Source organism: Vombatus ursinus, unplaced genomic scaffold, assembly GCF_900497805.2.
Source record: "Vombatus ursinus unplaced genomic scaffold, bare-nosed wombat genome assembly UNPS02014821.1, whole genome shotgun sequence".
Classification (NCBI taxonomy): Eukaryota; Metazoa; Chordata; class Mammalia; order Diprotodontia; family Vombatidae; genus Vombatus; species Vombatus ursinus.
The window spans coordinates 30,677,201-30,689,686 of record NW_020954599.1 but is presented as its reverse complement, the minus strand read 5'-3'; the positions used below and the strand labels follow the sequence as shown (position 1 = coordinate 30,689,686).

The following is a 12,486-nucleotide window of genomic DNA, read 5'->3' as shown; positions in this document are numbered from 1 at the left end:
AACCTAAGCTGGGCTTTGGAGGAAAGATGTTGTAGTCAGAGATGTATGTCTGTTCTAGGCATGGGGAAGAGAGGGTTCCTTTGCAAAGGCATGGAGGTGGGAAAAGGCAGTATGAGATCAGAGAAGTACTTCAGTGTGAATGGTTTAGAGTCCATGAAAAACAATAATAAAAATCAGGGTTGGAAATTTAAGTCAAAACCAGATTGTAAAGGACCTTAAATGTCAAGGTGAGTAATTAAACTTTTTATTATATTATATAATAATAGAATATAGTAGTATTTTATTACATAGGTGTTGGGGAGCCACTTTTTTGAGTAGAAGAGTAATATCATATTTGAGCATTAGAAAGATTACTTTGGCATCAGTGTGAAGGATAAATGGGAAAGAGGAGAGACTGGAGTCAGGGAGACTGACTAGAAGGCTGATGCAGATCCAGCTAAAGACAATGAGGGCTTAAGCTGGGGTGGTAGCAGTATAAGGAAAGGGAAAGGGGCAGACGAGAGATTTTTGTCAGTGGAATCGTCAGGATTTAGCAAAAAATTGTGTGTGTGTGTGAGATAAGTGAATGAAAAAAATTTATTAAACACTTTTTTTGTGCCAGTAGCTGTGCTAGGTATTAGAGGTACAAAAACAAAAGTCAGACAGTCCCTGCCCTCAAGGAGCGTGGGTTTGAAAAGGGGGAAACATATGTGAAAGAGAGTAGTAGCCAAGGAGGGGCATTTTGGTCTGAAAAGTCACAGGGATGGTGACTCATAAGGAAGCTTATTGGCACATCCCTCCCACTAGAAATGGCAGTACTGATTTGATTAGGGTTCTATTAGCAAACAAGAGGTAGAAAAGGGATTATATACACATGGTAGAAGATCCCATGGCAAGATGATGAAAGAGGTGGAAGCATCCAAGATGATTGGGTTTCTACCTAGGTGACTTAGAAGATGGTGGAGCCATCAACAAAGATGGCACAGTTTAAGGAAGAACGGGGAGAGTTTTGAGGAAAGGTTCATGTGTTCAGTTTTGGACGTATGGAGTTTGAGATACAAGGCAAATGCATTCTGCAGGCATTTGGAAATGTGGGAATATAGCTTAATGGAGAGATCAGGAAAAGATCATAGGGTTTAGAGGGAGAAAGGACAAGGCTGGAGTCACAAGGCTATTGATTTCTACATTTGGAGTCACTTTCATAATAGGATTGGTACTTGAAGCCATGGGAGGAGCTGAGGTTGCCAAGAGAAAAGAATGCTTTATTCCCAGAGAGTTTGTTAAATGAGTTATCACTCTCCTTTCAGATTCTGATTTCTCGTTTCTACCATTTTATAGCTTATTTGGGGAGATTTAAAAAAAACCCAACTTCATTCTATTTCTTTAAATAGAATTATTATATTAGAATAGAATTATTATTATTATTATATTATAAATAGAAATGTATTAATAAAATTTCTTTCTTAAAGTTTCTTAAATTTTTCTATGGGCTTTTTATTTATTGTTGGAGAGAAATTGTAAGAGAATCTATTTTATTTCAAGGGAAACGTATACATATATTCCATCAGGGAAACACTTCTAGCTTGTTTTAGAAAACATGTATAATTACTGTTAGAAGAGAAAACCTATTTCATGTAATACAGCCTTGGTAAACTTTAGATATTCTGATGTTTTACCAGGAAAGGTGACTTAGATTCATACGTCTACAGCTTGGAGGGACCTCAGAAGCCTATCCTGCTCATTTTACAGATGAGGAAACAGATGCAGGAATGTTGCAGAATTTATTTGGGGTCATTTGAGTAATAAGAATCAGAGGTGGGATTTTAACTCAAGTCTTCTTAATCCAGAGCCACTCAGTACTCTTTCCACTGTACTTTATAGCTTAGTTTTGGGAAAAGCTTTAAAAATTGTATAGACAAATGCCTATCTAGGCTGATATTGTAGAAGCAAGGAAGATGAACCAAAAACAAACAAATGAACCCCCCCCCCCCAGCCTTTCAGTATCCCATGATTTTGAACTATTTCTTTAGCTCTTTTGGCAATTATTGTGTGACCCAGGTTTCCAACTAAGCTTTGGGCATTATGCTGAATATGCCGTATATGTATGACTCCAGACTGGCAGACAGAATGCTGAGTAGGAATTGACACTTTGGATTTGACACTTACATGAGGGGCAGAGTTAGTGCAAAAGCTTTGAAAAGCAGATTTTCTTTTGTTGGAGAGTCACAGGTTGTCCAGATTTTCTTGGGGAGTGACCCTAGACATGGGGGCAGGGGGAGAGAGAGACAGAGAGACAGAGAGAGACAAAGACGGAGACAAACAGATAGACTTGGGAAATTGCAGACATGTAGGGGAAACTGGCTTCTCAGAGATGTTTCACCAGTTTGCCTCTCTAGAGATTTTGGGAAATTTCCTTTTGGGTGAAAACAGGGCTTCTCTCTTGGTTGAGCTAAAATCTCATTTCACTGCTATCTAAAGAGCTCATTCACTTGGTGTATTTTCTAGTATATCTTAATCTGTATAATGTCTCTAACTTCTTTTTCCTGTTTACTTAGATAAAGGATTTTATTCAGTATTTATAATTTGTGATAATCTTTTGTGTAACCAGTATTTGGTGGGGGAAAAGCTTGTATGTATGAGCTTGGGATAACTCTCTCCCCTTAAGAGCAATCAAGGAAATAGCTTTATTGTTTTGAACCTATCGTATCCAGACCAGTAATATTCAGGGAGCAGATAGATGTAATTCTAGTACATTACCCCTGCAAAGAATGGAAAAAAGAACTCCTGGCTTTGTAGTACTCTGGGGGTGAGATGGGGCTTACTGGCCCCTCTCACTTGTCTGGCTTTTCTCCTCTACTCAGGGGAAAGTCCAGACTTCAGATCACACCTATCAATGATTCTGAGGAACTGCATTTAGACAACCCATGTGGATACACATGTCCTTTCATGTATATCACAAACTTACAGTTGCAATGCACTGGCATTGTCTTTCAGACATAATTGTTTTGAAATTCTAATATTTTATATGACAGTTTAATTTCTTTACTAAAAGTGATAATTCTATATACAGGAAGCTTAGTTGTGATACTGCTGACTGAAGGAATTCTAAAGATGATTTGATTGCATAGTATAACAAATTAATTATAAACTCATTAAATACATAAATTATAGACTGTGTTCCTATGCATTTAAATGTTCATTGTAGTTTTTATAAATGCTATTTTGTTCATGAATGTTTATTTATTAATGTGTATATACATAGGTTTTTGGCAAAGGAATCAATTTTGGGAGTTACTACTAAAAAAAAAAAAGGAGTTGGCATTTCCTTCCAGTCCCACCCACTTGCATGGTATTACCTATCGTCATGTATGACAGTTCTTTTTGGGGAAGCATTGGTTATACCAGAATTAAATGAGAATGCCTTACTTTTTTAGTTATTTTAAACACATTTACATGTGTTTATTATGCATATCTCACCAAATGACAGAATTTTCAAATTTCAAAAACCTAAAAAAGTCTAAAGTATTTTTCCTCTAGATGTATCATAATAATTGAGACAAAGAAAAATTCAGATAGCATTATAAGTCAAGATCATTATTTTATATGTAATAGATTTGCAATAATCTTGTTAAGGAAACACAATTTGAACAGAAGTATTATCTTGGTTATATTTTTACATGTACTACCATTCTAAAAGCAATTTTGAATAGGATAGTAAAACATACAAAATATTATTGCTTTAACTGTCCTCAAGTTACTTTGTTAGCCTCAAAGATAACATACTTGCAAAATGTAACTAAATACATGAAATCCTCCCCTTCCCACCCTCGCACTCCCCGCCCAGCTAACACTTGCTTTCTTAACCAATTCCTCAACTGGTAATAAAATCAACTTTCAAAATCCATTATTTCTGATTTAGAGTAGACATTTCGCTAATATGACTGCCCAAAGCTATTAATGTCTTCTTGTGTGCATGCGTGTGGGTGTCTGCGTGTGCTCCCTAAGCATCGACATGAGACAGTTAAGCTTTTGGATAAATAGTAATTGCATCATATCCTTCTGGTGGGATTGTGCGGGCTCTTGCGTGGGTTTCACAGTACAGTTGTCCTTCCACAAAGAAGTAACCTTTCTGTTTGAGGTTAAGGTTACAGTCGGCACACACGAAGCACTCTGGATGCCTATACTTATCACGTGCCTTCACGACAGCCCCACTGTTAATAAAAACAAAGAAAAAGAAAAAAAATAAATATTACGGGGTGGTGAGAGCCCTACAATTAGGGTGGGTTCTCTTTTTGTTATAAAAAGAGAAACAACTGGCCTCCAGCTGTAAAGAAAATCACACACAGCTGTGAAACTTGGAAACAGTTGTCAGAAAAGACCCAAGATAACTGTAGCAAATGATCAATCCCCGCCCAGGCTTACGGTTTCTGTTTGATGTGGTTTTTGGAGTTAATTGCACTGAACAGGGATCAACTAATTTGTCCTTTTATTAAATTTTATTTTTTTAAATAGCTGCATCTCAGATTGCTAAAGAAAGCATTTCTGGAGAGATTGAAAGGATGCATTGTAGGATTTCCCAACCCCCAGTTCTTTTGAAAGTGAGACATTGGACAAGAAAAACACTATAACACCTTTGGATGAGATTCTAATTCTGGCTGAGGGTGTGTCTGGAAAACAGAAATCTTTCCAATTATACTATATAGGGTGGAGGGAGGGTACTATTTTCCTCCTGCTCTTCCACATGAGACGTACAGACTGTACTAATACAACAAAAAGTATTAGCCATGAGTGACCTTTTCTCTACTGTGCAAACAATTCACTCAGGTTTTCAGAATAGACATGCTCTTGTTACTGTCTTGGGAGTAATCACTGCTTTTGTCACCCATGTATCTCCCCTCTCCTTGCCCCCCCCCCCCAATTTCTGGTTGCCTTCATTCCCCACTATCACTCACAGTCACCCAGTGACAGATGGGTGAAGTAAAAGATACAATGTCTGAGAGAGAAGCTAATGGATTCTGTTTGATATGTTATCTAGATCAATATCATTGCCAGTTTGGCTACTTTGACACTAAAAACCCATGGGGGAGAATGAACATGCCTGATGAAACCTAAATCAACTGTTACATTTTAATATGTCTTCCTTGCACGCCTGTGCGAGAGCTGATGGAGAGTAGTTGCCTAAATTTTCTTATGGAGTTTATGCAGGAAAATTAAAAAGGATTCTAGTCTATGTTAACAAAGGCAAAGTACTCCTTGAAGCAAATTATATGATTATGAAACATGAGGCTAAAAATATTTTGGATCCAACTTTTTAAATTGACTGCATCTCTGAAATTATAGTAGAAGTCAAAATGATTGAGAGACAAATATTCGTTTTACACAGTTTTTCAGGAACACATTTCACACATAGAAGTTTGTACTTGTTATTTGTGCAATGATTTTAGATTCCGAGCAACATATTGTGAATTTAGAAGGAGAACAGCAACGGTGGATAGAGCTCATCTTGGAGTTAGGAAAATCAAGGTTAAAGTTCCATATTTGAGACCTACTTCCTGTGTGACCCTGGGCAAGTCACTTAGTCCCTCAGGGTTTCAGGTAATTCTCTAAGATTAGACATTGTAGTACAGTTGCTGATCTGCTTTGGTAGAGGGAATTTTCTCACAAAGAGCTCTCTATACCAATGAAATTAGAAGTCTAGACCAAAGTAAAACAAAGGAAAAAACCCAAAATAAATTCAACCCAACCCATCCATACAAACCTAAAAAAATGTTACTTGTTTCCTTTCATACTTGCATATACTTGGATACTTTGAATGAGCTGTAACTTCTTTCTTTCTTTCTTTCTTTCTTTCTTTCTTTCTTTCTTTCTTTCTTTCTTTCTTTCTTTCTTTCTTTCTTTCTTTCTTTCTTTCTTTCTATCTTTTGTGGGGAAATTGGGGTTAAGTGACTTGCCCAGGGTCACACGGTTAGTAAGTGTCCAGTGTCTGAGGCTGAATTTGATCCCTGACTCCAGGGCTGGTGCTCTATCTACTGCACCACCTAGCTCCCCCTGAGCTGTAATTTCACTGATAACTGCATGCCTTCCACTGATGCAGAGAGCAACTCTCCAAATCTCTTATGGGTTGCCATAGCCCAAAACAAACAAATAAACTAACAGAAAACCCCCCAAAACCCAAACAAACAAAAAAACTCCAAATACTTGGTGGCCAGTCTTTAAGTCAGAGGTTCCCAAACTTATTTGGCCTACTGCCCTCTTAAAAAAAAAATTAGTCAGCACCCTCATGGAAATCTACTTTCTTTACTCCTTTAACAGTTTTTTTAAAATTTGCAACATTTAAAAATAAAATATATTTTTTAAAAATGATGCATTTTAGATTTAATAATTTATAGTAAATTTATGGTTTTTTCCTGCATTGAAATTTTAATGATATAATATTATGTCATGTAACCATATAGTATCGAATTGTAAACAAGTCATTACAGGCACATATTCCTACTGATGCATGCTGGACTTCCCGACAATACACAAAGATGCTCTCCTGTCAACACTTGCTCGTTAAGACCTGTCAGCAGACTTGACCACTCATTGGTTATAACTTGCATTTTGTGTGTTTATTTGGAAAATAATGTGATCACTATGACTTTAACTCTGTTACACAACAGATGAAACACGTATGAACAGTTTTTCAGAATTTTCTTCTCTTCTTTCTTTGTGCTTCCACCACCCCCTTATTTTTATTCAATGCCCCCCAATTGCACCTGAGGCTACTACCACACCCCATTGTTCCAGCACCCCCAGGGAATCATATTGCCTGCTTTGGGAACCTCTGCTAGGTGATCAATTTTGCAGAACCTGACCAGGCTGCTCTTCAGATGAGTACATTTTTTCATTCTGAACTTGAAGTCAATCCTGTCATAGCTTCTGTTCTGCTAGTGTATAGGCTTCAAGAGATACGGGTCACCTCCACGACAGGATGACCCATCAGAGGAAGGCTATAGTGAAGATACTTGGATAAGTACATTATCAATTTAGAAGGCGGCTAGGTGGTGTAGTGAATAGAATGCATAGAATGCCTGACCTGGAGACAGGGAGACCTGAGTTCAAATCCAGCCTCTGCTACTTGCTAGCTTTGTGACCCTGGGGAAATCACCTAACTTCTGCCTCAGTTTCTTTAACTCTAAAATTGAGGAAATAATAGCACCTACCTCCCAGAGTTGTCATGAGGATAAATGAAGATAATATTTGTGAAGTACTTTGCAAACCTTCAAGTATTATATAGATATTAGCTATCACTATTGTTATATGAGGCAGAAAAAATTAAGAATTCCTTGAAACTCATGTAAGTCCTTTCTTGATGAAGATTTATAGAAAACATCCAGGTCAAAAAAGGAGACTTACACAATGCCACTTCCACATTTGTCACACAGTGGCATCTTTTGTCCACTCCCAAGGCCAGCATGAGTTTTTGTGACGGGGGCTCTTACACTCCTTGTCCCAGCAGGACGGTCATCTGAAAAACCAAAATATTTCCATTTATGATATAAGAGCAGCTGTCCAAATTCTTTGCTGAAAACACTAGTTGCTATTTTTTTAAAAAAAAATTTTATTTTCAGTTCCAAATTCTCTCCCTTTTTCTAGCCCTTTCCCCACCCATTGAGAAAGTGAGAAATACAATACCCATTATACATATGAAGTCATGCAAAACATATTTTCACATTAGCTATGTTGTGGGGGGAAAAGCAAGAAAAATAAAGTCAAAGAAAACACTCTTCCATCTGTGCTCAGTGTTCATCAGTTCTCTTTGGAGGAGGATAGCATTTTTCTCCTTGGGTCCTTTGGAATTATCTTGGCTCATTGTTTTGATTAGAATAGCTAAGTCTTTCATAGTGGATCATCGTTACATTATTGTAGTTACTGTGTACAGTGTTCTAGTTCTGATCACTGCACTTTACATCAGTTTATACAAGTCTTCCCAGGTTTTTTTGAAACTATCCCTTTCATCATTTCTTACAGCACAATAATATTCCATAATCATATACCACTTGATGATAGGCATCCCCTCACTTGCTAATTCTTTGCTCCCATAAAAAGAGCTGCTATAAATATTTTTGTACATGTGGATCCTTTCCCTTTTTTTCCTTTGCTATCTTTGAGATACAGATGAAGTAACAGTATTGCGGGATCAAAAAGTATGTATAGTTTGTATAGACCTTTGAGTATAGCTCTGAATTGCTCTCCTTAATGACTGAACCAGTTCACAGCCAGCTGCTATTTTTGAGATGAGCACCTTAACCTAAAGAATTCCTGTTTTGTACATACGCTCTTGTTTCTAAACAACTGCAGGCAACTATGCAGAATAGCTTGTTCTCTAAATTTAGGCAGAGAGACATATAAACACACATACCCAGAGAATTAATTTAATCTGTATTAGTAGAGGATATGGGGGAAAGGTTAGGAATTTACTCTATAAAGGCTATTGGAGATTGGAGTAAGTCATGGAGAGAGTTGGTTTAGTCTTTCTCCATGGACATTTAAAAACTGTATTAACAATATGGTTGAGTCAAAAATCATCCCTTTTATCAATCCTTTTCTGCTTTTGTATCCCTACCTGAGGGCCCAGTTCTTAGCCAGCTGATTTTTAGAAAGGATCTGAAACTCCAATTTGGATGTTAACAGACTGATAAGGCATTGTGTGACCTCAAAATGGCGTCTTCTAAAGGAGTGGATCTCTAATTTTGGAAATTCAAGCATTGTGGAAGACAAGGGAGATATTTCAGGGCAGGGGACTTCCTCAATACCTCTCACCTTATGGGTTCCCCCCTACTTTGTCTGTTTCCTAGATACTGAGCAGAGGTTTACCATAATATTTATTTTTATTTAACACAATATGGTAATTTAACACAAACTTATCATTCTCCTACCATCCCTTTATTGAAGTAGGCTTTCCATAACTATCCACTGATTAATTTATTGTGGACACCATTATCCATGAGAATAGATCTGGAGATACAACTGACCTTCCCGCATTTTATTATATGCTTTGTACCTATTGGGTTTCTGTATAGAACATTTTAGAGCAGTCTATTCTGAAAAAAAAAATCAGACTTACATCTCTGGTTCTTCTAAGCAATCATTATTTGAGGCCTTATGAAGCATAATTTTTTCTAATAGCTACAAGTCTTTTATATAAACAGAAAACTGATTTTTTTTGGTAATTTGACAAATATTTATAAAATGCAAGACACTATGCTGGGCTCCAGGGACCCAAAATTAAACAGTAGTTTACTGCTTTTTAGAGGAAATGTATAAAGACACCATTAAATATAATATAGGCCAATAGGGACAAAAGAGATCTTAATGGAATGCTCCAGGGAAATAATTTTCACCTGGGAGCATCAGCAGATGCTTCATGGAGGAGGAAGCACCTAAGATGGACCTTAAAGAAAGAAGTCTTTGTCCAATGAAGATAAAGAACTTGGGAGAATACTCAGAAGCAGGATAGTTCAGGAAAAGATCTAGAAACATATTGTTCAGACTGACTGGAGTATAGAAATCATGGGAGGCAGGGAAAGACAAGTTAGGGGACAGGTAGTAGAGGGTTTTAAATGCCATTTCTACTTTATCCTATTGGCCAGAGTTTCTTAAACTGGGGTCTGTGGATTAAAAAAAAAATTACAACTGCATTTCAATACAGTTGGTTTCCTTTGTAATCCTATAGGATGATTATAATTAAATTTTTAATTGTATACATTTAAAAACATTATTCTGAGAAAGGGTCCATAGATTTTACCTAGTTGCCAAAGGGTCCCTGAACTAGAGGGAGCCTGGTGTAGTTAATAGAAAGCCTGGCTGGGAGTCAGGAAGATGTGGCTTCAGGTTCTGCCTGTGAGACATAATGGCTTGTGTGATTTTGAGGAAGTCATTTAAACTCTGAGAACCCTAGACAACTCTCTTAAGACTGTAAATTATAGAATAGTTGCAGAACTGTATCAGCAGAGGGAGTTTCCTCACTGTTACAATGAAATCACAGATCTGGCCAAAAAAAATAGAGTCACTAAAGTCTTTTTAAGCAGTGAAATGACAACATAAAGAAATACTGTCTTTGTCAGAAAAAAAAATCAGATTTTGATTTTCCTTAGTTGTTGATTGAAACTGATTTTTAAAATTTGTTGCATATGTATATATATATATATATATATATATGTGTATTCCCTTACTATCTTCTTCCGTGACCAACTGTGACCAATAGCAGATGGACAGACATATAAACAGTTGCTCACCAGGGTCATCCACTAAATCCTGGAGCACCCTGAAAGAGCCTGATTGGCGAGGCTGAGTAGGTCCATCTCGATTGTCATGAAGCATCCTGTATACATCTGACTGGGGAGGCACAGAGGCTGTTGATTCACTAAAAAAAGGAATTGAAGTAAAGGGAGGCATTAGGCAACTGAAACAGTGCACCCATAGGGATGCTTCAATAAGGAATGACCGTCACAACACTAAGAATTCTTGAATAATATATATTAATCATAATCTTCCAAGTGAGTCCAATTCAGCAGCAAAATGTGATGTGACCTCATGTAACTTACCTTAATAATGTCATCCAGTAACAACTTATTCACTCCCCCCAAAACTTTGGAGATTGTTTTCAGAAAGGTTTTGTTACTGGGAAATGTCATGATGGAGGCACAAACATCTGCAAATTTGTCAGCAAAATTTTGACCACATTTCAAATCATGATATAAATGAATGAAAGCATTGAAAGACTGATAAAATCTGAGCTCTGGAGAGACCTTAGAACTTATCTAGGCTAATTTATCTTCCAATGAAGAGACAGGATGATGTAGTAGAGAAAACAATAGGTTGCATGTCAAAAGATCTAAGTTTGGAGGTTCCATTTAACTGATATTACCTCTTTTGGTCTCAGATTCTTCCCTTTTGTAAATTAAGCTGAATTAAGCTAGACCATCTCTAAGATGACTTTCAACTTAATTAGGTCTATTGATCCTTTCCATAGCATCCTTGACAGATAGACATTCAATGTTTGAACGTTTCCAATGATCGGGAACTCATTATCTACCAAGGCTGCCTATTCTAGTTTTGGATAGTTCCAGTTGTTAGAAAATTCTTTCTTATGGTAAACAAAAACCTGACTCATTATAGCTTTAATTTCATCAATATTTATTACTAGATACAGGTCACTGTTCAAGGTACCAGGGATATAACCAGGGATATCCTGGTAAATATTTAACAATCAGCTTTCTGAGGGAAAAAATGTACCCACAACATCCTTTTAAAGTTTAATCTTCATTATTAACATATTCTCCATTGCTTTCTAGACAATCAACAAGATAACAAATCAAGCCCTGATTTGTCTTCCGAGGTGTAAATGCTCACTTTGAAATAGAACTGGCTCCTGTTTACCCCGTGATATAAAGATGAAATCAGACACAGGTCCCTATCTCAAATTGCTTAAAAATCCAGTAGAGGAAATAAGCCATGTACAAAAATAGCTACAAATCAAATGACAAAGTGAGGTCATGGGTGAATTCTCTAAAAAGTACCATGAAAAAAGTTTTAAAGGGAGATATCACTTGGGGGAACTGGGAATGCTTCATGGAGGTTGTGGGTTGTGAGTTAGGCACTGAAGGAAAGGGAATGATATCAACAGGAAGACAGGGCACAGGACAGGGAGTATCTTCCAGGTATAGGGGAGAACATGAGTGTGGAAATAGGAGAGGGAAGAATGGAATGGAGAGTAATCCAGTTGGTGGGATGTGGAGTGTATGAAGGGAAATAGTATGAGATAAATTTTACAAGGTAGGTTCAAGCCAGACTTCAGAGGACCTCATATGAGAAGTTAAGAAGTTTAAACTTTATTTAGGCAAGGAGTTACCAAAAGCTTTAGAGCAGGGCAGGGATGTTACCAAAGTAATTCTTTAGAAAGGTGACTTGGGCAGGGATATGAAAGATGGATTGAATAGAGGACAAACTGGAACATGAAGAAAATTGAGGGAGGTTATTTGAATCATTCAGAAGAAGTGATGAGGACCTACACTGGGGTAGAAGCAGTGGGGAAAAAGAATGGATTTGAGAGATATCTCTAAAGAGGATGCAATAGCACTTGGAAACTCATTGGGTGTGAGTGGGGTGGATTTGGTTAGGGAGAAAGGGAAATCATTCACTGGTCCTGGTTTTGTCCTCTGGAACAACACAGAATAAATCCCCTCCCTCTTACATGTGGCAGATCTTTAGGCTAAACATCTCAGTTGCTTCAACCATTCTTCAAGAAATGTGGGTACATCTTACATTATATTGCCACGACTGGACCCCATGTTTGAGATGGAGTCTACCCATCACAGAATGCATTGGGAGTTGCTTAATCTGAACTGGAGCCAGAGATTTCATTGGTTCCTTCCTTCCTTCCTTCCTTCCTTCCTTCCTTCCTTCCTTCCTTCCTTCCTTCCTTCCTTCCTTCCTTCCTTCCTTCCTTCCTTCCTTCCTTCC

The 12,486-nt window shown here is 37.4% G+C and overlaps 1 protein-coding gene across 1 annotated transcript in view; it reads right to left on the bottom strand.

The window, feature by feature from the left end:
* Positions 1 to 3,614: 3,614 nt before the first annotated feature.
* Positions 3,615 to 12,486, bottom strand: part of PDLIM3 (PDZ and LIM domain 3) — a 53,642-nt gene continuing 44,770 nt past the window's right edge. Inside the window, exons 4-6 of the mRNA XM_027837456.1 lie at positions 10,260 to 10,387; positions 7,378 to 7,489; positions 3,615 to 4,190 (exon numbers count right to left, since the gene is read on the bottom strand). Of these exons, the coding sequence (XP_027693257.1) occupies positions 4,001 to 4,190; positions 7,378 to 7,489; positions 10,260 to 10,387 (430 nt within the window). The 3' untranslated portion in view covers positions 3,615 to 4,000. The remainder of the gene's footprint in view (positions 4,191 to 7,377; positions 7,490 to 10,259; positions 10,388 to 12,486) is intronic.